This window comes from Epinephelus fuscoguttatus, linkage group LG19, assembly GCF_011397635.1.
Source record: "Epinephelus fuscoguttatus linkage group LG19, E.fuscoguttatus.final_Chr_v1".
Taxonomy (NCBI): Eukaryota; Metazoa; Chordata; class Actinopteri; order Perciformes; family Serranidae; genus Epinephelus; species Epinephelus fuscoguttatus.
This window is the reverse complement of record NC_064770.1, coordinates 20,847,237-20,873,361: the sequence shown is the minus strand read 5'-3', so window position 1 is coordinate 20,873,361 and position 26,125 is coordinate 20,847,237. Positions and strand designations below refer to the sequence as shown.

The 26,125-nt window shown below is 42.8% G+C and overlaps 1 protein-coding gene across 1 annotated transcript in view; it reads right to left on the bottom strand.

Annotated features, from left to right (window-relative positions):
- olfm2a (olfactomedin 2a) overlaps positions 1–24,246 on the bottom strand; it is a 56,986-nt gene extending 32,740 nt beyond the window's left edge. Inside the window, exon 1 of the mRNA XM_049562326.1 lies at positions 23,754–24,246. Coding sequence (XP_049418283.1) covers positions 23,754–23,810 — 57 coding nt within the window. The 5' untranslated portion in view covers positions 23,811–24,246. The remainder of the gene's footprint in view (positions 1–23,753) is intronic.
- Between the last annotated feature and the right edge of the window lie 1,879 nt (positions 24,247–26,125).

Sequence of the window (26,125 nt, the reverse complement as noted above, 5' to 3'; positions counted from 1 at the left end):
GGTAGCATATGTATCATTAAGGCTGAGTCTGGTGCACTTTCACAACTCTCAGAGTCCTGATTCTAGTCCCCTAACCTGGGAACTGCCCATTGGTCCGACAGCCCATTGATCCGACATCCCATTGTTCTGAAGTCCATTCCAAAATCATCATGATGCCCTGTGGTTAAGGTCTGGTTAGGTTTAGGCACAAAAACCACTTGGTTAGGGTTAGGAAAAGATCATGGTGTGGGTTAAAATGAAAAAGAAAGTGACAAACACATAAGCCGTGAGCCTGCTTCGCCTCAAGCCTTTCCCAGCTGACCCAGAGCCGGTCGCGGTGCACCATCAAGGCAGAAATACGCCCGCCGGGAGCCGTTCAGCACCGCAGACCATCGGACTAATGGGATGTTGGACCAATGACATGGACCCCCTAACCTAACCCTACCCCATGTCATATTGAGCAAATAACATCTTTTTTCAGGTTCCCATTATGTGCTATATAGAGCAGGGGAATATTGGACGTTGGGAACACGGGAATCTGTGAGAGCAGGTATGTAGAACTGAGGGAACAGAACCCTAGGGACATAGGAATGACCCTCTGAAGGGACTACAGCTGAATAAGTACATCTAATCAATCAATAGAATATGCATTTAAATATCAATAATGAAATGGTATTAATAGAGTTTTTGCTTGCAAGCTGTGAATAAGGACACCCATGCATTATAATGTACCATACAATATAATGTACCTCCTTTGATGCACCGTCCATAGAGAATGCAGTAATCTTGACATTCACAGGGTGGCAGCAAAGATTTAAACATGGATATAGACGTCCTTTACCCTTGTATCTGCCTTCAACCAAGCCTCAGCACTCAGCCTCCTCAAAGAAAATCCGGTACCGACATAAGAGGGCTGACTGAAAAAAGAAAAATCGTTGGAGATAGTGTTTATTGACACACTATCTTAGATAATAAGAGACCACCTACCCCATGCATGGCTGTGGCCGCTGTGCAAGAAGTAAGCTGGATAATTCACTGCGAGCAGAAATCCATGGCTACAGCACATTGATATCTTAAATTTCCTCCAGTGGCTCCAATTTGTACAGTTCGACTGCCGCATATGTGCTCGATAATGCCTTAAGCAATAGACACTAAAAACACACAGACATTAGTCTAAACTAGTGAGGACCTTAATTGAGATAATGCAGTCCGCAGCCTCTATACTCCACAACTACATCTGTTTCTCTAATCCTTACTCTGACCCTAACGTCAGACTGTTTCTGAACATTTCTAGAGCCCTATTTGAGAACAGAAGACAAGCCAGAATGTCCTAATTTTTTAATTTGTCCTCACAAAGTTGGAAGCAATTATAATGGGCGGCAGTCAAGACCATTTTTATAACTCTTTTTATGTTTTGTTCAGAGCTATTAAATGAGGACTGAGACAAGCTCTCTGACCCAATGGGAGCTATGGGGTACTACACGTGTAATCTAACTGGAGCTGCGATGGTGAAGTGTTACAGCTGACAGCGCTATAAATAAAGGGATGGTGTCTGCTTCAGCTGCGCTCGGTCGGACAGAAGTTTTTGGGTGTACACTCAAATGGATGGCAGCTGATATACAACAGAAAACTTGTTTATGGTCTTTCATGAAAGACCTTTTCAGTAATTGCAGAACTGTAATTCTCACCCAAATCTTTATTTTTCGTATAAAATATATTCCAATCCCAAGTCGACTGTGGACACCTCAGGGAAATGAATCAGTCATCCCTATGTTCTATGATAGTGCACCAGCTATCGAGCCTTTTGACGACTGCAGACCAGACATCACCACACATGTTGTACCCCAAGGACATGATGCGATATGACACCATGTCTTCTCCTCTTTTTAACGTCCTTGGTTCTGCTCTCTAATGATTGCTGATTGTGTCATCTTGAAATGAAAAGCTCTGAGTTCTCCTGACACAAAATAACTATTTTCTGATAAATACACCGAACTGCTTTATTGTGATAATTTAATAATAATGTGATCATTTAGAAAACACGTGCAACATTCTGACAATCATATAATAGACAGCAAACATATAGTAAATCATGTTGAATCTCACGTTTTTCCCACAGTCTCTAACATTTTCATTTAATAGCCTTAGTAGTAGTCACGTAGATCAAATTAAACATAGTATTTAAATACTCTTGTAATGTTACTATAGGAACTGTGGTCATGTGCACATAGATTAACACAGTGACTTTGGACAAGCTCTTATTTTCTCTTGCTTGCATGAATAACAGTATTTACACCTCTATTCTCTCTCTAGTTTGATTGTTTTTTTCTCTTGGAGACCTGATAAGTTTTTATTCATTTGTGTCTATAAAAAAATGCCATGTGTGCATGCTGCACCTGCTGAATGTATAATAACTGAGGCCGCCACCAGACACTCCCACATCATATCCTCTGTCAGAGGTTTTCACCTTTGCACCTTATTCTTCTATTTCAAGGCGTCTTCTCATCCGAGACCATTGTTAATAACTTATGTATTTGCTTTACCCGTGTAGAGTGGAGTGCACCTGAACTCTCTCAAACTTAAAATTCCTCTCACAGACTGCAGGTCAGATGCCATCCTTTGTAAAGTGATGGACCAAATAAAGGATGGGAATAATGGGTGTCATGAGGACAATCTGCCATACCTCAAAGAATTCCAGGCTCTGCCAATCAACTGACTAATCACAGAGTCTGTTGGCAGAACAAGCTTTCATTAAATATTAGCTAGAGAGGAAGTCAGCCATTTAACCTGTATTAATTTAATCCTTTTTGATTAATTTTCACAGCCATTCCTCATAATTTCCACTCTAATAATTGGCCAGCCTCATTTTCACTGCTACTCTGCTGTGTCATTATCTCCAATTCGCTGTCGCTCTCTTTTGTTCTCCTTCCCCGTGAATTTTATTTAGCCTTTAACTCCTCTCACTCGCTCCCTCTCTCTGTTGTCTCTCTTGGCCCCCGTGGCAATGAGAAAAAATGGCATCATACCATGTGTTTCTCCTTTACCCTGCATGTGTCTTAGCTTCTACTATTTCTGTCCTGAGCTCATACGCTTTCAGTGGTGATCTTGGCTGTTTTGTCACATGCTTGGACTCAGATTTGCGCTGCGCACTGTAGATGCAACAGTGTGGAGCGTCTACATGCACACATGCTATGCAGCTTTTTGGTGTCTCCACACAGATGTGCCATCGTGGCCTTGTACTTTATCATAAACATCTAAAAAAAAAAATCCATTCTGCTCCTAGCCTGTGGGCGTGCTCTATAAAGGACATTTTTAATCAGTTCAAATGGTGAAAATGGCCACCAACTGCAAAAATGACAGCATTTGTGCACACCCATGGATGGCAGTAGAGCGCTACAAAGCCCTGAGGTCATAGGGACAAGCTCTGGGTGAGATAACAATACTGGGGAGCAGAAAGCACCAAACGCTAGCCGCATTCTCACTGAGCACAAACGCGCAGCCAGCTACAGCTGAAATACAGGACCAAATTACACCTCAGCTAATTACACAGACCTCCTTCATAATGATGCAGAGCTGTTTTGACTGAGGCAGCGAGGCCGCACACACACTGAGCCCCCGCCTGAGCTCTGAAAGATGCTGGAGTCATCTGGCTCTAAGAATACTGGCTATTTTTCTGAGTCATAATTCATTAATTAGATGATGGACGTGGAGGCCCACTTCCTTCTAAATATATCAAGATCAAAATCAGCTTAAACAAAGCGTGACCTCATTACCATGGCAACTATTTAAATGGCATAAATAGGCTGTACCCCAGGGTTCAGGCAGGGAGACACAGTGGTGTGCTTTCAACATGGAGTGTTTAATCTATTAACGGCTCCTGTGGGCCTTTGATTAAGGAAACTCATCTGGGCTTTTAAATTTTATGGCAGCGACTGAGACCACAGGAGGATTACAGAGTACACATGCATCGACCCCTGCATGCATAAAGTGCAGAGAACACATCCTATCGAGTTGAGTGTGTTCAATAATTCAAGCAGCGAGCGTTCGCCACAAATGGAGTGAGCCCTCTGTTCCACCCTGACCACAATAGCGATTGACAGTATATGAAACATGACAGGGTATATATGGCATGCATGAAGTACTTTACATTGGAGTCAATAACCTTGCATGCTTAGCACAGTTTGACGAGATTAAGCACTATAATCTCCAGAAGACAGTAAAAAAGGCGTTGTATATTTGACTCTTAGACCTACATGTGTTTGTATGAGCATTCATGTAAAGCTTATGTGTTCCAGTGTGTCAATTTCTGTGTGTATGTGTCTACATATGTGTGCTTAGATTTGTTTTTGTGTGTCGGTGCCTCTCCGTATTTGTGCCCACTTCCATGTGCTATGCTTTCTCTCCACTGAGCTGTGAAATTTCTACAATACCCTCTCTAATGGTGGTTGCCACAGTGTTGTGTGCGAGACCCGGTTGAGCTGTGACATGCACGTGACGTACAGTCACTACTGTATGAAACAAAAGTAAGGAACAGAACAACCCAACAGTGCTCAACCACAATAATGTCAGTTAACAGGTGAGAATCTGTCCTTGCAGTTGGGATGTGTAAGAAAAGAAAATCAATACAGTAAGTGTGCCTGCCTAGCTGTAGTGACTGTAATATCCTGAGGTGAGTTCATCCATTGCCTTTACAGTAGAGCCCTTAGAGCCCATCTAATCACCCCACACTGAGGACGAGGAGACATATTCGTAATATATCATGAAGCAAGACTGCAGACCAAGACCAAGAGGGATGTGCCAAAAAGCGTGATCAGTGACTGAGGCTAAAGTCAGAGTTTTCTGTCCAACAAAGGTGGCTCTCTTTTCTCTATCAAAACTTATGCTGCAGGCTTTGCCAAGTTTAGACCAGTTTTTGTTCTGATTTTTGGCCTAAAATCTGCTTAAATGCAGCTCCTGTGAGTAACATCACTCTATAGTCAATGTCAGTATGAGCGATACAGATTTTTAGCTGAGGGAATACGTTATGAAGGCACTTTATCCTACTTGTTGAGCCATAATGTTACATAAATGCCACAGTAGCGCTTATTGTGGCTCATGCATCACATAACATTTTTTTTTTTTTTTTTGCCAAAGGAACATGCAGTATGTCCATGATGCACAACACTGTTTTATGTTTTTTCTTAAGGTTCTTGCTCTTACTGGACTCCTGAATGTGTTTATAGTGTTCCCTGGTCCATATGCCCACGTTGGCTATAAAAAAAAGCCTCTATAAAATAGCTCACTAAATTATTAGGATGATGTTTACTTGTATATATAAAATGCAGTATAATTCCTTTAAACCACCATAACATCACCACTTCGAAATGTGTTACTGTGCTTGGTCCTGATTTGCTACAGCCTGTTTTACACTGCTGGTATATTACAGCTAATAGAGCACGGATTAGAAAATGATTTGTTTAGTGGTTTGTATCACAGAAAATATTCAATAACAATCATTTTACTTTGATTTGGCCAAAAGCTATTACATTTCCATGTATCTTTCATTATGGGACTGTGTCAGTGTACATAAACGCAGTTCTTGATGTTTAAAGTGTAAGAGCTGTAGAACATGCAGCTGTCACGGTAGAAATAAACAGAGTGGTTAATTAAATATACTAACTTGTGAAATCACACAATTCTCGCATTAATTGAAGCAACAGTGTTGCTTATTCATGAAATAATTTTTACATCCTCACATGAAGACCTCACTTTTTGGGTTTCTTTAACCTTACACGTCATTCTACTTAACTTAGACCTGTTGTCCTCATTCATGGACACATTTTTGTCTCATCTAGTGGTCCTGGTGGAGTGCCGAGAAGACAATCAAACTTGACTATCTAGAGGAAGTAAAAGTTGTTTCCATCGGTGAACATGCGAAAGGATCAATTGCACAGTACACTGATCCATGTAAAAACAAGATGGCAGCCATCTCTGCCAAGTCAGTCTGAAGCCGATCTCGACACAAAAGTGGACAAAAACCTGAAAAAACCTAAAACCACAAAACCTGATCACAATGTATGGTTTAAAGTTATTTATTTATGGTTTATAATGTTTGTAGTGTTGTTTTTTTATACTTATCGGATCCTATTGATCCCAAATAGCTCGGAGAAATTAAAAATGCATACCAAACAGAAGATTGGGCCTCAGGAGGCTATTCTTCAAAGGTGGAAGTAGGCGGTATACAGATCAATCATTTTTAAGAGTGTATAAAGAGAACAGTGTATAATGAGAACAGCATGGAGCCTGAGTTCTGAAGCCTGGGTTAAAGAGCAAGTTGTTAACCACCTTGGTGATACCCATTATCTCTCACTTATGCTTTAGGGTTTCTCGAGCCAGCTAAGGCAAAGAAAGCCTGGCTTTGTTGAACTGGCCACATGATACAGCCCTCTGGTCTCTTAAAGGTATGCAGCATTGGGAACACACTCACCAGCGAATGTAAAAGCCAAACCTAGATTTACTCCCGTTCAGCATTACACCTCACTGTATGTGTCTCTTGGAAGCCTGCTGCTTACAATCTGGCACCTGGCTGCTAAAATTTGATAATGCCCCAATCTCACCTGAGCACTGTGGGGGTACATGCCCACAGATGATCCGAACACAGACAATAAGAAGAAAATAAGAAAATACAGGCAGAGGGCAGAGCCTCTGCAGAGAAATACACCACCACACACTGAGAGTGGGTCATAAGTGATGATTGAGAGGGATTACTTCTGTAGGAGTCTGTTTTTTTGGGGGGGAAAATCTTGCATTCACATAGTTTTTCAAAGTGCTTTTTAAGTACCAGTAAAGTGAAAACTTTAAACAACAGTAGGGACAATACATTCTTTGATTAAATATGGATATTCTTTATCTTTTTTGTCAAAATTCTGAAGTAATATATATTAAGTCAAATGATTAAACCCAAATAATTTATTTATAACTACTTCAATATACAAGAAGAAAAATTATAGATGTCTTTAAAATAATTTTATGCGCATGTGCATGTGTGTGTGTGTGTGTGTTTTCCTGAAATGCAGCAGCCACTCGACCTGCCTTTTTAATCACCCACCAGAGTGACAGATACAGTTTAAGAGGCTACACTGCAAAAGTATTTACATTTCACCAAGCAAACATGACATTGGAGAAATCATAGTTCAGTGTACTTCCTCTTACAAGCTTCATGAATATATTTCTGGAACATGCATTCAAATTTTATTCATGGAAGGATTGATTGCTCCTGATTGCTCCCTTGATTACAATCCCAACAGTCCATGGGGGCTTATGCATTCTTATTTGTAGGGTATTTGGTATGACTGAACAGTATATGGTTGAATAGCTTCAGATAGCTCAGACAGCTCAATCAGGGGCAAGCAGGGCACAGCATTTTGCTTGAGGCTTGCGAAAGAAAAGGCCTGATCAACGCAATAGACAAGAACTACATGTGGCAATCAGCTGCCATGCATTCTGCAGCACAGCATGGCTCTATCCACTGTTCTGCACCTACTCATGCCAACAGCAGCAGCTGAATACGACTCAGTGCAGCACTTCCTGTGGTAAATGTGCCTAGTTGAATTGCCCACCCACATGGAGGCACTCTCACGCACACACACATGCATTCAGATTCACACACACAATTACTATGATCATTTCCTGGCTTTATGACCTGATTACCAATGACCCACAATTCCGCCCTCTTCTGGGTCCAACAGCAGAAAGTCACAACCACATCCTGACCTTTTCTCCCACCCAGCTAATCAAACATTCTCCCTGTTGCGTAGGGAAAGCTATTCCTGTAAATGGAGTAATTACTGACAGCAAATTGGGAGTCTTCAGCCCGGCAGAAAGGTAGCTGAGGCTCAAAGAAAGCCTGCTAATTGAGACTGCCCCCCATGGCCGCTTGTCTATTCAAAACGCCTTTCAATGAACTTGTGGCACCGGCCTCATCACTTTTATCCAGAATAATTGAGTTTTTTCATCCAGATGGTAACTTGACTTCAAACAGCGGCTCAGTTTTAGACGACACAGCTGATGAAGAATTTCTTCGTGCTAATATTTACAAATCTGTATTACGCCTTGATATAGAATATTACTGTTGCTGCTGAGAGCCTGTTTATATCTGTTTCTGCACTGCTGGAGCTGACCACCATTCCATTGTCTTATTACTGTAAAGTGCTCGTCTTCATTAATGGTGTTTATCTATATCTGCAGAGATCTGATCTCAGATGCCATGCACCTAGTGCCTTGTTAGGTGAATAAAAAGAGACAACCAGTGGATAAAGTGTCTGCGTTTTCTCATTTAGGCTCTGTCTGAGTCATTGTTTACAAGTGTCACCCAGTCACAGAGTGGAGGTATCACCATGATTAGCTAACCACTGTGGTAGGTTACACAAGAGGAAAATAAGCCAAAGAATAACACAGGAGATAGACAAAATGGTAATAGAAGAGACTGTGATGTTTAGGAGAGGCAGAGAGATAGAGTGAGAGGCAGTGAGAGAAAGCGATAAAGAGAGAAAAGGATGGGTGATGCATTTGAAACTCCCTGAGGTGATGAATTTACATCTTGTCTGTTTTCTGCCACGTCTGCAACAGCGAAACTAACAGGACCAGAGAGGAGTGGTGAGATCCTGCCAATTACAGTCTGGTTGACGGAGAGTTTGCAGCAGCCAATTGTGGAGGAAAATCTAAATGCTCCGCGCTCGACATGGTCTGGAGCAAACAATGACCAGAACCCATCAGCTATAGCTGTATATCAGTAATGAAGGGACAGAACCAGCCTGCAGTCTCGTGTCCAGCCTCTTTGTCAGAGCTCACACTGGGGCCTCCATTTGTATCCTCTGTCTTCAGGTCATTAATGCTCAGAGAAGCTGTAACATTTAATTAGGGACACATTATTAGTACAACGCAGGCACAGTGTGCAGCGGAGAGAAATCCCAAAACAGCCCCTAACTGAATATTACATTTACAGCCACATGGAGTTATGGGCAAAAATGGTTAGGAGAAACTTGTAGATAAACAAATTAGCTTGTCACTGTGTGCTTTTATGGAGTTTTGCCTTGCTGGTGGACAGAGTAGAAATAATTATTTGTATAAATAAACAGTCTTGTGTTAGCTTGTGTGCCTTGTGCCTTCCCCCAACACCCTGACGATGACGACATCTGCAAAGTCTCGGCCGCATTGTCAAAATGAGGAGCCGCTGATCCATTCAGTGATTAAACAAACAAACAGACAGGAAAACATCAACAAACTTGAGAAAATGAGTATACAGAGCAGGAACGAGTGGCCCATATGCTGAATATTATAAAGGGGTAATATTCTGTGGAGTTAGCCGAGTGTGAGATGAGAAGTATTGTGAGTGGGAAGGTGTTGGTGGGAGGGAGGGAGGAGGAGGAGGCCCTAATGATAAAGAGTGGCCATAGAGTCTGGTGCTTCACCACAGGGGGTTGCATTGGATCATCAGGCTGGATCTCTCAGCAACAGACACAGTGTTCATGAGATACACGGCAATAAACTGTATGGTGAATGCAGTAACATGTCCCGCAGTACAATCTCAATTCAGCTGTCTTCCCTAAATTGTGAATTACATAGTGGGATGCGTGACTTTATGTGCAGGTTATACACAGACAAACAGCTGCTGTGTGGATTTCTATAAACAGTCTGTCTGCGTCTGCAGGATTCCAGTTGATGCAGGTTGTTGTGCAGCGCGCTCCTCACTCTGAGCATGACGCAAATCTATGGTGCTTAATGATGATATTTGTGAATGCAGCCTGGGAGATAAGATATCAGAAAGGCCATCCCTTGCATTAGTATTCCATGCAGTGCAAGAGGGGAATGGGAGATGGTTTTTCCCTTAAGGAGGCCCTTCTTTTGCTAATCGTTATCATAAATATTTTCATTTGGTGTCTTTAAGACATGGCAGTGACTACACCGCTCGTTCCTCCTGGGACGCATCGTTTTTGACTATTGCCTGATTGCCTGTGGTAAAAATGGGCAAGAGTGGATTCAAAATGAGATCCAACCTCTAAGCATGGGAGATTAGAATGACTGAAATGCCCTTTAATTATGATCTTGAGAGAGCAACACATTCTGAGGACATTTCTGTCACCCACAGATTAAATCACTAATTTGAATTTTAATGGCACCTATGCAAGAACCCTGTTTTGTACTGTGTGTTTGTGTTAATTTGAAAAGTCTCACACACAAGAAGAACAGTGCATTCTTGTCCCTTGCATTTCATATTAATCTGGCAATTTTCAAATGTCCTTGTTGATGTTCTCCAGTTAGTGGCACTTCCTTAATTAACAGAGTGTACCCACACACTCATTTCATGGCGTAAATGAGTCTCACCGTTCACATTTAATAGTCTTGTTCGGAGCTGTTTGGATAAGATCAACACAGATTTAAGCATGGCAGCTGCAGATATCGATCCAGAACATACCAAGTAGAAAAATGTGCCAGACAAGTGAGAGGTACTCCTCTGTGAAGATCCCTGCACCAGCTCCTTGCATGCTGTTACTTTCACTGAGAGGAGTAAGAGATGAGAGCTGGGCCTGAGAGGGCCAGTAGCCTGAGGCACTACGGCTTAAAGAGAGAGACCTCTCCTGAATACCTATTCATCACATCACCATTAGTGTGGCTGAAGCACTCAGCTCTGCTGCTCAAAAATATAACAAGGATTACTGCATAAGATCCCATAGCATAGTCTGACATGATAGGACTATCACTGTTGCCTGATGTACAGCTGAGCCGAAAATTCTACCTGCTTGCTTTCCCCACCCCGCGATGCAGCGAGATGGAGATGTACACATCTGCTACACATCCGCAAGCACACAAAGTCAATAGTAGATAAACAAGTGCAGACTCTAATCATCATGAGAGCAGGTTTTTATCAGAGCATGACGTTTCTTTTTTCTCCCCACCCCTCCCAGAAATGCCGCTCTACATCATTTTCCTCTCTCATCTTGTCTGTCAACACTTCATCCTTTCTTCCTGCTGCTTCCTGTGTCTCTCTTGCCCGAGCGACAGGATGCACATGCCATTGTTTTGTCACGGTCACGGCCGTATTGATTAAGCGATGTGGAGCTAATTAAAGACAATCTGCAAGGAGCGTCAGTGCCAGTGAGGGGAATAAAATCATGGTGACGGAGCGATAGGCCTCTAATTATTATTCTCCTTTTGGTTAGGATGGGGAGAGATAATAACCCTGCAGGCATATTCGGCAGGCACAGTCGGAAGGCACTCTCTGTCTATTTCTCCCTCTATCCCTGCCCACAATCTCCAATTTTCATTTCCAGCAACTCCACTCTGTCTTTTTCTCTTTCTCTCTCTCTCTCTCTCTCTGACTCACTTTACAACCGTGCTGCCCTGCTCAACTACTCCACTGGGCACTAATTCAAACTCAGTCCACATCCTCTCACTTTGTACTCTGACACTGCCCACCAACCCTGATCACCAAAGCATCTTCAGCATCTGTGTGTGTTATTTAATGCATGTTAAATAAATGCTGGTAGTAATCTATAATGCACATTAAACCTTTATAATATAGTACAATATGTTTCTTAATTAGACATTGTAACATCGTTTACATGCACATATGCGCTCCCACTGCCAAGAGTATTACTTGGGACTAGAGCTTTCTTTAGAGTATAGAAGAAATACATTTTGTTCTTTGTACTGTGTGTCTGAGGCTGCGGATTATTGAAAAGAGAAGGTGAAAAATGTTTTAGACGGAAAACTCGGGGCAAGCTCAAGGCCATTGTTTCAAAAGCATGTTTTGTTTGTACACTCTGTAAATAATCAAAAGGGCATATTGAGCAGTGGATTCGTGGTACTGCTGGATACATGGGACTCACTCACAAGGAAAGTTCCTCTCCACTAATATGCTTATCTACATTCGAGCCGTCTGATCTATAAAAAATGAATGCAAAAAGTCAGCGTGTTACATCATTTTCCTCCAATTTGGTGTAATCCATCAAAGCAAGATCAAATGTCTTTCAGTAAATGTCATCAATGCAACAGATATCGCTCCTTTCTACTCTTTCTTTAATGTGATACTCCGTTCTCTCGTTGTGACTCCTGCCTCCAGATGTGGCGTTCACGTGCCGTATTACTCACTGCTGTGTCTGTGTGTGTTTTGTAGACTTGGAGAAATCCCACGGGTTTAGAATCAGGCAGCATAACGTAATGTAAGCTGGTGTTCCTTCCACTGGAGCATCTTGTTATCTCCCCTCTTCTACATGTAGCGTCTCTATCAAAGGACCTCTCTACCTTGCTCACCGTGGGCCTGCAGAGAGCAGCTCTGCCAGCCTGCTTGATATGCAGCAGTGTCTGGTGGCTGCTGGGCTCCCACGCCTCCCTGACTGGAGCCTTTAAGCCTTGGCGCAGTCAGAGAGAGCCTCCCTCATCAATGGCCCTACTGAGTGGCTGTGACAGTGCCACGCGGAAAACACATCGATTAAATGGTTCCTCTTGCCACCCGCTTCTGCCGCGGCGCATAGCTCTCATCCTTCATTCCCCAAAATGAAAGCCCTGCAATTGAGTTAGCTTTCAACATGGGAGGCAATGGCTGTCACACTCACACATGGCGGCGAGGAGAGGATTCTCTGGAATAAAGGTAGTAAGGATCATGAGCAATAGGAGGAGAGGGAGACAAAGTAGAGAAAAACATAAAAGAGAGAGAGGTAGTAAGAGAGAAAGAGGCGTAGTACAGTCGGAGGAGTTCAACTAAGATTTACTCTCTCACTTTTGTATCGCCTCTCATTCAATGTCAACTGCCGCTACAGCTCACCGTAACATGAATGTGAGCAATCTCTAATTAACTAGGGCTTTCAAAGAGATGCTGACGAAAAGAATTCCACATAAAAACCAAAACCTCTCTTTAAAGGCAACAAGATTTCCCGGGAGTGTGGCAACGCTGTCCAGCCATGTGATGGAGCAGGTGGAGGCAGAATCTATATGTGGTGTTTGAGAATGCATAACACTCTCTGATATGGGATGTGTGTCTTCTGATAAAAAAGCAGGGAGATGTGAAGAGCACCGTTCAAGTAGCAGCTTGCCCAATCTGCTCAGTCTTATGAAAGCTTTTGTATCAGAGCGGGAAGAGGAGCTCTAGGCGCAACAGCCATATTTATATTCCAATCTTCTACACAGAAACCCACATTGCCAGGCTCATAAAAGATTCATCGAGCAGGGGAAAGCAAGGTCGTACAGAAAACTGGTCAGGAGGTGCCTGCTGCAATGCAAAAAAAGAGCAGATGGACGCAAAAAAAACAAAAATCACTGGGTGAGTCCCACGGTGGCAGTTACTAGGGTAACATGCGTTGTTGCCCTTATTATTAATGGTAGTGTGTCCAGCATTGACCAGATGATCAAGCGTGTCTGTGCACTAACTGGCATCTGCCATTCATACTATAATCTACAACAGGCTTTACAGCCTCAGCCATGTTTGTTCGTATCGATTCAGTGCGTTGTTTGGTTCTTTGTCTGTGGTGGATCCCGTTGCTGACATGTTTGTGAACTAGAGAGCAAAGGGGAGAGAGAGCGGGAGACAGAGACAATGTGTGTATGTGTGTGAGAGTGAGACTGCGCGTGCATGTGTGCGCCTGTTCGGGGTGTTGTCAGAGAAATGTCACTCTTGCTTAGAGTCACAGACATAAACCTCTGGGAGTCCTGCACCCTCCAGCACACTCACGCAGAAGGAAAGAGAGAAAGTGGGGGAGCGAATGCGATATACAGGGATGATATTCATCCCACCAGTCAAGCTGATCCTTCCATACACCGCTGACAGCAAGCATACAAATAACATCCTATACTTTATATGAGCACACTGAATATTTCTGAGAAATTACGTGTGCATCAGTCAGTCATTGTGAAATTGTCTGGAAGAGAGAATTAGGGTCGTAAGGGGGACACTACGGGCTCAGGGGACACATGTAAATCTACTTTTCTTTCCTTCTGCATGTATAAAAAAAGTCATCGGTCCCAGAGTGTACAGCTGGCTGCTGGGCAGCTGCCAGGTTAACCATGTCTGTGTAAATGACACAGCTCTAACAACTGTATTCAGAGCTCAGTCCCACAAGACCTTAAAGACCTTTCTAATGACGATTATGAGCTGCCCTGGAGTCAGCCAGCTCAGTCCATGGGATCGCTAATGGTCATTTTAGTACAGCAGACCGCTGGGTTTTCAACAAGACAGAAAACAGCAACAGAGGTCATTTAGAGCCCACACAACCCCGGAGCATAAGTAGTGGCCCGTCTGTGGCTCTGAATGAGTAAGTGGTCATTTACAATATGGACTAAATATCAAGGTTACTAGACTTTCCGTTCTGACTTTGACAAGCAGTTTATGACGCAAGAGCATTCCCTGTTGTCTGAAATATCTGCAATGTTCTCAGGGTTTCAGAAACAAATGTACCACTCAGATGGATGTCAAATAGACCAACTAATCATACCTAATGTACGGTTTCACATGCTATCATTGCAAGAAATCTTGTTTCATCTATAGGAGTGCCAATTAGTGGGGAGTGAGGGCATTGTGACATTTAGTCAAGCCTAAAATCTGACTACTGCTTAGAATACCAGTAATTTGTTATCCTTCATATTATAGCCAGCATTTATATATATATGTCCTCTATGAAGTTTAGATTACAATTATGTTTGCTTCAGGTCAGAATGGTCATGTGTCTTTGCATATGTCCTGGGGCTATGTATTGGCAAGAGTTTGGCAATATGATACATATCGCAATACAGTTCAAATTCAATATATTGCCATACCGTAAGCAAGGCGATATACTGCTATTTTTAAAAACAAATTTTAGGAAAACAGTTCCATCAGGGAATACCTTTGCCGTGAGGGGAGGGGGAGGGGTGACCTAGCTACAGCGGTGTTTGGGCAAGTGGCATCCACATGAATGCCATGACCAAAGGTCTCCCACCAGAACATTGCATACATCATGCTACACATGCTTGCACTCGACTTTTGCTCTCATATAAGAAATGAACAGCGATCTTCAGGTTAAAAGTCCAGACTCTGTTTGCGTCATCTACCTCCCATTCCGCCAGCCCTGTGCGGACTTTCTCACTCTTGGGCAGTTGCTCAGAGCATCAGAAAAGGGCAGGGCATCCAATGCCACCTCTGTGCGTCAGTATCTGACGCTGAAGCTGACCGAGCTTTGATATTTGACAAGTTGGGAGTGAGACCAAGTTGTTGTGGTGTTGTTAATAACAATTCTGATTTATCTACTGCCAGATGGGTGAAGTGGTACCTTTTAAAGAACATTTGCCACCAACACCGTCACTGATCAACATCCACTCACATTTGCTGGACTGACTATCAAAAAGTGACAAAGCTGCCTCTTGAGAAGTCTAAGTTATTAATAACTTGCAGAGACATTACGCACAATAGTCCACCCTCTCCTCCCCTCTTTCTGTCACTCACTCTCTCAAACACATACACACACACACTCACACACTTGCATCACGGTGCTTAGTTCTTGTGTCTCTGTCCTCAGTCCTGACAATTGTGCCACTGTGCCATCGTTCATCATGAGGTTTCACCACTTTTATGACTCTGCTTGTTTCATAGGCTTGTGTTCTTTGTCTTTAAGCTAGTGATATGTTGTTATGTTGGAGTGGAAGAATGAAATCACTGAAGACAGATGACATCACTGAAGGATCGAGCAGCTGTGGGTTTAAACACAACACAAAATGAACCACTGCCATGAATCTTTGCATGTGAAGTATTAATTAAAAATCTATGCATCATTGTTTTCTTATACCCTGAACATATGCCCATACGGAGAAGGACAGCCATGAAGGTACAGCCACATTGACACACCCTTTCTACCTCAGGGGCCCAACCATAACAGGGACACAGTGTTAGTCTGAGACTCAGGCCACTGACCTCACACGCTTCTCTACCCGGCCTTCCATCTGTTAACCAATTACCACACAGGCCGCTTGCCTGCCTTCGTGCCTCATCCAAAGCACTGCAGTAGTAAAATCAGTCACCCATTTCACCCAGGGCCGCACCGCAAAAAGAGCTCTCTGCCATCATCACACGCTAATATCACCCCTGTGTGAGTCATGAACAGACCACATTTAGAAAACTGACCCAGAAACAGGTACAGCATCATCACAAACCAAACCACTCACACAGGCGCACGAACCTCCCTGTCCATTAAAAAACACACATGCCAGCCGCCCCTGCCACACGGACACGCACTGTACTGGTGGGAAAATTGTACAGTATTGACTTTCTCTAACTTTGAACCACAAAGACCACTTGTTTCACGCTTATTAAACAAGGTCTTACCTCAAGAATATATGATTAACCCTTCGAGGACCAAATATTTGCTCTCAGATGGTGGGTGAATCCCCACAGTGTCATTGTGTGTACTCATTACATGTCCCTACAAGTACACACACATGCCTCTGATGATGAAGCAGCAGGCGTCATGAAAGCACATCAAACATTAAGATGAGGGAGTGAACAGCGGACAGAGCACAAAGGCTCAACATCTCTCTGTGCTCCAGCCCCCCTTTCTTAAGCCGCATCTCTTTTATGAAACAGATCTCTTTACGGTGGTATGATTCTGACTCGCACAATGTGGTATCATTATCGTGCACTGATTCGAGCTCTGCCCTAATCAGTCATGACACAAGCACATACTATTCAATCTCTTCAAGCAGCACTGAATCAAGCATAATGCAACCTCATTATCTGTGGCTGATTGTGAAGCAGCACCTTTGTATATTAATGGGGATGTGCATGAAGGTGGATGCAGGCATAGTGGCAAATCTAACCCGGCCCCGCTCACTTACTCACCCACATGGTGCTCAACATGATTGTTAGTGACTGACAGGCAGCACAGAAATTAGGTTACGTGGGTTATCTTACTTAACAGAGCAAAAAAACACATGAAAATGACACTGAGCTTACATATCATTATTGGCATGAGTTAGGAAAACCTGGTTCATATTATAACTATACTTGACATGTTAAAATCCAGGTAACGCAAAAATGAATATGTTTTATGAGTTTGTCACAACACAGAAAAATGTGTCACTAACCACCCTGCCAAATTGGAATGATTAAAAAACCGGAGTGTCTATTTGCACCCGGGTGGGAATAGTCACACTATTTACACCCATCATGCATTATTATGGATCCCACTGCGTGCTACTCCTCATCACATTGATAGGTCAGAGTTGGAAGTGGTTAGAATTAGGGCAAAGAGGCTATGGTCAGGGCTAGCACTAGTCCATCTAGGATGTTCTCTGAGATTAAAGTGGTACATTTACAAGAAAAAACTCACAAATGTACTGCCAGAAAGTCAGGTGACGTAGTACAAAGAGTGACACAGTCTACATAGGGAGTAAGATGTGGCGGCTGAATAGCTCAAGCACAGGACTTTTACACACAAGACTGTGTGTGAAAGTCATTTTTTATAATGTATGCAGCTGCTGAATGCACACCATGTATATATTTTGTACAATAGCTGAATTGCCCCATTCACCTTAACGTCATATTTTGACCTTGCTGGGACACCCAGGATTTGGTCTAAACACCCAAGTGTATATAGCTTGAGTGGCTATTCGGTGTGCTCTGTTCTAAGACACCTGTTGTTGTTGACTCACCTTAGCAGCTAACCCAGTGGCACAAAGCTCACACACCCTGAACTTAAAAACGTGTCACTGCGCAGTGACAGACTCTCGTTCAGCAGCTAATAGCAGCTAACATTAGCACAAAGGACACACCCACAGCAGTAAACAGTAACTGCTGGGCCAGTTAGCCAATCTGGGCTAAAAGACTGACAGGTATCTTTGTTTACAGAGTGGTTTATTTGTGTATTTATTAGACTAAAAGAGCTAAAACAGCTTGCTGAATCTAGCAAACACCACCCATGTAGGGGATGAACAAGATGACACTGATGCTTTGTGCTCTAACGTATGATGAGGATGGCTCCACTGTGTCACTGAGCTATAATTTCAGGCCTGCCCAAAAAACCCTGGACACCAAAATGGTGGAAAACTTTCTAAGGGTCTACCTCACAATGCAGTACTGTATGTATCACAGTCTTTACCCAGCCTTTAACAAAAACTAATGCTGCGTGAATTTCATGCAGTGCAATAATGTCCTCGTATTAGATTTAAAGTTGTATGCGTGTGCTGCAGCTTGACCTTCCAAGGGCTTGTGTGGTCACGCAATGTTAGTAATTCAGACAAGCACTGGACCTGTCGTGGCATAGCAAGGTGATTTTAACAGTTGAGTGTGTGTCTCTGCCTCTCACTGGCAGATTTACACCCCGGCTCCCGCAGCTTTTCATTTGTTTAATTCTCTAGGTGGAGGTTAGGCTGCTGCTTGGCAGAGCACACTCTGTCCAGCCCGCTACCCAGTGTCCTTCCTCCTGGGAACTGTGGACTCACATCTCTGTTCCTCTTTGACTGTCATCCAGCTGCACTGTCTCATTCCTCCATATTTATAAAAGCTTTTAACAGGTAGGTTCGCTCATAATGATGGCAGAGGGGACATTTTTTGGAAGTATTTTTTACAGGGTTTGACAAGCTTCAGTGTTTTGGTAAGACTGCTGCGTAATAGGCTTTTGGCATAGAGACAAGGACAGAAATTTACCACAAGTGGCTCGATTATTGTCATGTCTGGGGGAGGGCTTTTATTGTGATCATGCTGCTTTGCTCTCATGGACTGGCACCAGAAAAAGAGATTTTTGGCTAAAGGGTCACTGCCAGGTCGGTGGACTGTTTAGGGCTGTCTCCACTGGACATTATCCAACCCAGCTGTTTGTCCTGCCTGACTCTGAGTGAGCTGAGGTCTGTCCTTGTTGTCCTTATCATGCAAAGACACTGTAGATAGAGTTAGTATTAGGTCAGCTAACTGCTTTACCTGTTTGTATGTGGTATCAGACCTTAATGTATACCAGGTTTGTCAATAACACTGACCATGGATGGATTACTGAACAAGCTTACCAGGCGCAAGCCTGGGGGCCCGAAGTGTCAGGGGCTCCCCTGGCCTTCGCCTGCAAAATGTCACTCAAATTTACATGTACCAACCAGAAAACCTCAAAATGACTACAAAGGGCACACCACAAAGAGACAAAAAGCGACTAGAGAGTAATGCAAAGGAACTGAAAAGAGACACAAAATACGTATAGAGGGGCAAAACAACGACAGATGGAAAACAACAAAAAAAGACACAACATTACCTCATAGACAAACATAATAACAACCACAAGAGGACACAAAATGATCAAAAAAGACACAGAACTACCTCAAAGAGACAAAAAACAGCCACATGGAGCCACAGAGTGCTCTCTGAAATGACTACAAATAAACTCAATACAACCAAAACACACATAATTACCTCAAAAAGACACAACACAACCACAAAGAGACACGAAACCACCACAAAGTCTGTGTCTTCTATGTAGGAGAGGTGGTGGGGCCTTCTGCACGTCTGTGCCCAGGGGCCCATTATCTCATAATCCGCCCATGATGCTGACATAGCTGAGAAAGTCTTCTTATCATAGCTATGGTTTTATTTGCATCAATAAAAGCATCTCAATTCACTGGCACTTATATTACAGCACTAAAGTACTGTATAATTAGCTCGATGTAAATAAACTAAATGTTTCTGCCAAATGATGTTTTAAACAGCAGTGTGATTTACAAGTGCTGGTTCCTTTACAGTACTTGCCTTTTAGCTATAAATCGACCCTGGCTGGGCGAGTTTCTTATGCAATCATCACACCAATCTAGAATGAGGAAACAGACCTTAACAAGGTCCTAAATGGTAGTCTGTTCAAAGTGATTGTTTGTCGTGATCCCTGGTGAGAGAAAGGATCAAGTAAATTACTGAAAAATCTAGCCAATTGCTTACACAGGGTTCTGACTCCCTCTTTGAGAATGACAAGCAATTAGGTTTTCTCCCCCACTGCACTTGGTGTTTGAACAGAAAAACACCAAAGCAAGTGTTCATTTCCATCACTCTCCACCACGCTAGTGTTGGGAGTCTTCGAGGCCAGACATCTTAAACCAATAACTGTATTCCTCTGGCGCTCCTTTGCTCCAGTGGGACAACAACAACATTTTTTTTTCTTTTTTTTGCCTCCAAACCTGAGTATGAATCTTTCAAGTACATGAATAAATCTCTATGCTCGACAACTTAGGCAGAAATCGAGCAGCTACAGCAAACCAGACAAAGAAATCTTTTGTCCTGTTGAACAATATCACCTCACCTCTCAGTCGGCTTTTTATATGGGTTTGATGGTTAGACAGGAATATTAGAGGAACACACATCTCGCAAACATTCATCCACATACAAACCCATTTGAGAATGTGACTGAAATTATTCAGTCTTTGTTTTTAACAAAGAGCTTAAATTTATTCATGAAGTTTCAGGGCAACTGTCACCAATCAAATTCAAAGTTATTTTATTTGTGATTAAGAGGCTATTTCCCAAGCACGGAATTTTCCTGTGATCCTTATTTGTTTGTTTTTGACAGCAGAATATCTGATAATCTTATTGCTCACATGATTTCAATTCACCACATTTACTCCTAGTCCAAATGCACTAAACGGAGTATGTCCTATTTCTAAGATGAATTAGGTTTTGCATCAGAATTTCTGCTGTTGCATTAAATTTACGTTCTGAGCAATCAATACTAAGCTATTAATATTAATCAGACTAATGAAAAGATGCTGATTTCCACAGAAAATTACACCAACATACTATAATTCCCATCTCCTGACTGATGAGAGTCATTACATGCAGCTTTTTTTCATGCAATATTCTGTATTTGGAGACTATTTTTATTTTTTTACACATTAAATAAGGTCTACACCTTGCAGAATGATCATTTACACCCTGCAGAATGATCATTTAAACCGTGCAGAATGACTGTTAGCACAAACGTCTCTGAATGTCTGGTACTTTTAGAGAAGATGAGTAGCCTTAGGTTGATTCAAAATGATTGTTTATATTTGAGACATCTTGAGTGCATTTTGAAAAAGATACTTTAAATTAATTTACAGTGTTTTCAGGCTTTCTCTTTCAGGCAGATGCAGTTTACTGTATAGTACACACACACACACACACACACACACACACAGCATGGTGTCCCGTCATGCATGGCTTGATGCACACACTGTAGAAGGATGCCAAGGTCAAGCAGGTGCCCATCTGTATCAGTAGCACTAAGGACCCCTGGGCTTTATGGGTACTTAACAAACACATGCAGCGAACGAACAAGTGCATCTGTCTCATTAAAGCCCTGTTAATATTTCATACAGGCATGCGCTGAGACTGTGACTGAAAATATGTGGATATCTCAACTCGGCTGGTAGGGAGTGTTACCCTCATTGCAGCAGATACGCAAGAAGTCATCAATTCTTTATGTTTGCCATGCAGTCTCTGGGAGGGCTGGTAGCGTCATATTTTCTTTCAGACCCTTAAATATTTAATGTAAACACTTACAACAAATTGTCCCCCAAGGCCAATTACAGTGTGAACCCAGTGAAGAAAGGGTCGAGATGTAATAGTATGTCATCAGCGACATTGTCAGTGTCACATTTGCAAGTGGTTAACATCGGCATTTATTCCACTTCGTTTACTGAAGAACACCCACAGAGCTGTGTGGATAGACAAGTTTATTTGATTTACCATTTTTTACTTGAGGTGTTAGAATTAGTTGGCACATTTGCATTTAAGTTCATTTCCAATTAAGGTTTAATTAGTAATTTCACATCAGGAAACTTTATCTAATTAAATGTAAAGGCGTTTAAAGAGGCACAATTGGCTTTCTTCTAATAGCATCTGTGATGTACACTACAGCCTCTTCATCAGTGTAGACTGAAAGCATACTGTAGCTTCTATTAAAGGTCAACTGCGGGGTCCACCTGCCCTGCAGACATGACATATAGAACACTAATGTATGCTGCAACATATTGGCTTTACTGTTTCTACACGTAACAGCATGTTCCTCAGGCTGATACATTTGCAGTGTCTTATTTGAATATTTCAGATAGACAGATGTACCCAGAGATGGTTGAATGGCTGACAAGTCTGCCAAACCCAAAACATGTAGCCTATTATTTAGGGGCTTTCATGGGCCTTCAAGGTTTTGTGTCAACATTGGGGTGGACACATATGTAATGGAGGTTTTGGGGATCCACCCAAGGAAATTCCAAGCATCAAATACTCCATTTTCAATTTTAATGTGCTAATTTGTGGCTTTTCTGCATCGATTTATGGTGAAAACGAAAATATAAGTCCTCTGCTCCTTTCATCTTTATATAAGGAGGCAAATGCACGTTTTAAATATTGAGGGGGACATGTGCCCTTCCTGAAATCCACGCCTATGGAGCCAACAACTGGTGAGTGACCACACTATTTCCCACTCAATGTTATTTGCCATATCGTTTACATCACTTTATCATACAATGTATTGCTCATGAAAGCTGTTACATTTGTTTGGCACCCTTTAAAGATTTTATTTTCAGGGTAGTTTTTTCTTGTGAGGCCCTGCGATCTGTCTGGTGGCCTTCGCCAAATGGTGACACTCACCGCCAACGTACGAGGAGGCGCTGTCTGTGGTGCTAGATTGACTCAGACTGCTGCTTTTAACCGAAGGCGCGACACGGCGCTGTCCGTGGTCCTGAATATATAGCTGCATGGAGCCAAAGGTGCGAACAGGCGTCGTCTGGCATACAGACCATCGGCTATTTTACGCACTCCTGAATAACATCCAACATGTATCTACTTTATCAGCAGACCTTACACTTTCTAAGCTGCCGTGGTTCATGCTCGACGCTGCGTGCATGCTGACCAGCTGAACCTCCCTGCAAGTTCAAATGCTTGACTGCCTTGACTGAAAGCTTTTCTGGGTCAAATAATTTACCGTCCTTCACTTCGATTCACAACTGTCACATCAAAGCTCGTCATTTTTACCGAAGGGACGCGGCTTTTTTCCCTCCCCGAGTGTCATGCACTATACAGCTCGCCACGCACTCAGACACACGTCACACATCTCCAGGATCTACAACCATTTGTTGTACACTACTAATTACACATGGGCTCCTGTTCACAACCACAAATCACACACAGATCCTGTAAACAAACGTCCACTGCTTGGCTCTTTGAGTTTAAATCAGCGCGATCGGTTATCTGTGGAGCCCTGGACCTTTCTGTCAGTGATGTCAGGTAGATAGGAAGGTCTGCAAACAACGACCCCCGGGGCATCAAAGGTATCAGAGCCACCAGAAATCAATTACACTGTCAAGGGAGCACGTTACTTCATATTCTTACTTTTCCCTTTAAGACAATGTCGCCACCATCATTTGTTCCACTCATTGTAATTTACACTACAAATCCAGCAAGACTGATGCAAGGCTGAAAATGTATGAGAGTTCAGTGAGTCAAGTTCACATGGATTTACCATAAACTGCAGCTTTTGTCATATCTTTCCTGAAGTTTCTATCTACAATTCCCTTCCCTCTCATCAGCACGCTTCTCTGCATACACTGAAAGGAGTCAGAACAATAGCAGTTTCCCTATTTAATGCTGCAACATGTATAGCCTTTGCACATAATACTTCCCCTCCTTTTTAACTGCCCAGCAGCTCTTATTAAGCCGCTGGCTCTTACTAAAATCATCCATATTTGAGAATTCATACACAGCACTGCTTTGGCAACTTTTAAACAATGCTTATTCATTGCGTGCGAGCGTTTGTGCCGCGAGTCCTTACCTCACAGGGCATGACAGCTAACATCACAAGCAGGAACATGGCACTGAAGAGATGCATCCTAGTCGGAATGATAGCGTCCCAGCCGACACCAGTTCCCGCAGCTCTCCCCCCGTTCTTGTCCCTTTACTGGGGCGGTTTCTTCAGACACAGAGGGATTCCTTTAATGCTGTGTCGGCTGTGCGCCACCAACCTCATCACCAGGACGCACGCACGGCAGCCCTCTCTGGCTCGGTAAAGCGAACAGCCGCGTGTCTTCCGTGGAGCATAGACTCTTTTTTTGCGGGTAGGGTAAAAAAGCAACACCTCTCAATCCCCCAGCGTTGGAAAACTCCCCCCAGATGGTGTAATCGGGCGAAGCGGACAGTCGGCGGACAGTCCCCTCCGTCCTGCGAAATAACTGCGACTGAGCGAGAAAGAGCGGAGGAGAGTCGCAGAGGTTGGAAGGTGACTGCTGTGCTTGCAAGGTGCCGACGCTAGGAGCAGCACGTCTATGTGCCAGCCAGGAGCCCAGTCAAAGAAGTACCACTCTTTGACGCAGCCAAGCTTGGCCGTGCGTGTGTGTGTGTGTGTGTGCGTGCGTGCGTGTATGTGAGTGTGTTGGAGAGGGGGAGAGAGAGCTGCTTGACTGACAATATCCTTGCACCAGTGACAGATAGATAGATAGATAGATAGATAGATAGATAGATAGATAGATAGAGGCATTGCTTCCAGTGACAATCCTTTTTGCTCCATAAAATCTTTCCACTACAGTGACAGATACCTCAAGAAAGAGCTGACATTTAGCATTGATAATGTCTCCCTGCTTAGAAGCCCGACGGTGAGTGATAACTGTGTGCATTTTTAAAAGACCGAGATAGCGACTGTCAGATCTACATTAATACCATCAATTCAGCGCTGACGCATATCCAATTAGAAGATGCCAAAATAGAGGGATTCTCTGGGGTTTATGGAAATGATAAAGATTATTCTTTCCCCGATTACAATGGAGATAATGAATGTCGTTAGCTAAGAGATGTAGTTAAATGACAGTTAGGCATTCTAATAAGTATTTTCCAGGCCAGGTGAGAATGGACATGCACACAGCCTGCCTCTATGGGTTGTTTCTTTGTGTGTATGTCCATGTGAACTGTGTCACAGTGATTAGATGGTGTGGGCCTGTGATTCCCCCTGCTTTTTTTTTTTTTTTTTTTTTTCCTTTGACAGGCTGTGTTTGTAGCTTCCAGCGATCCTGAATTGGGTATGAAAAATATAGCAGCCTCTCCTGCCAGTTCTGTCCTCACCCATTTAATAATAGCTTACGAAATATGCTTTTTTTTCCAAGGGTAAATGCTCAACATGTCACCTGTGGTGAAGCCCTGACTGACCAGCATCAAGAAACCACAAAGACAAAACATTAAAAAATAATAATTTAAAAAAAAAAGATACTGTTGCTGGGAAGAGTATATTCAGCCCTCCCACTCCAATTTCCTTCTCAGAAATTCAAAGAGATAAAGCACCGTACACATAACCAACAGAATGTGCCATATTTTGAATAAAAAGTGACTGGAACAAATCATTTGTGTAGTAAGGGACAGCTGGTAGGGTTGTTTAAAGGCAACAAAGGAGATGAGTGCAGTTTGGAAAGCTAAAAATCCGAGTCAGTTTTTGCTTGGACTGTATCTATCTTAAGCCTTACACTCACAAACAAACCTATAGAATCTATGCAATAAATGTGAGGTAACACTTTGCACACAGTTTGGTTGGGTAGATTTCATCTTGAGTAAAGAGTGCCTACAATAAACAGCTATGACAAACTAAAACGTGTTAGGTAAAGAACACCTAACATTTTTAATACATGACACAACTGATTACTCATACAAAGTGAATGATAATAACTCCTGGCCCCAGCTGGCCGGTGGTTTCTAACCCAGAACCCTCCAGCTGAGAGGCAACAGTGCAATGCATGACACCATGATCAACTGAATAGTTCATGTCTTCTGAGTAACAGTGACCAAAGAGAAGTTGTTTGAATGCAGCTCAACACTAGAGTCACCAGTTAACAGAAGGGCTCCCTCATGGGATCAAACTAGGTACCCTCTTGCTGTGAGGTGACAGCCACGCCACTGTGCCGCCATCCATATTTTATGATATTTTTTTATGTTGCAGTTGTTACTGTTAACAAATAGGCAGAGTAGGTACAACTTACCCATTAGCAATATTTCACTTGCTAACTAATATCTTCTTCTAACCACTTCATCCTCTTGAGGGTCGGGGGGGGGGGGGCAGACTATCGCAGGGCTCACACATAGAGACAGACAACCACTCACGCTCACATTCACACCTATGGACAATTTTAGAGTTATCAATTAACCTAGTCCCCAATCTGCATGTCT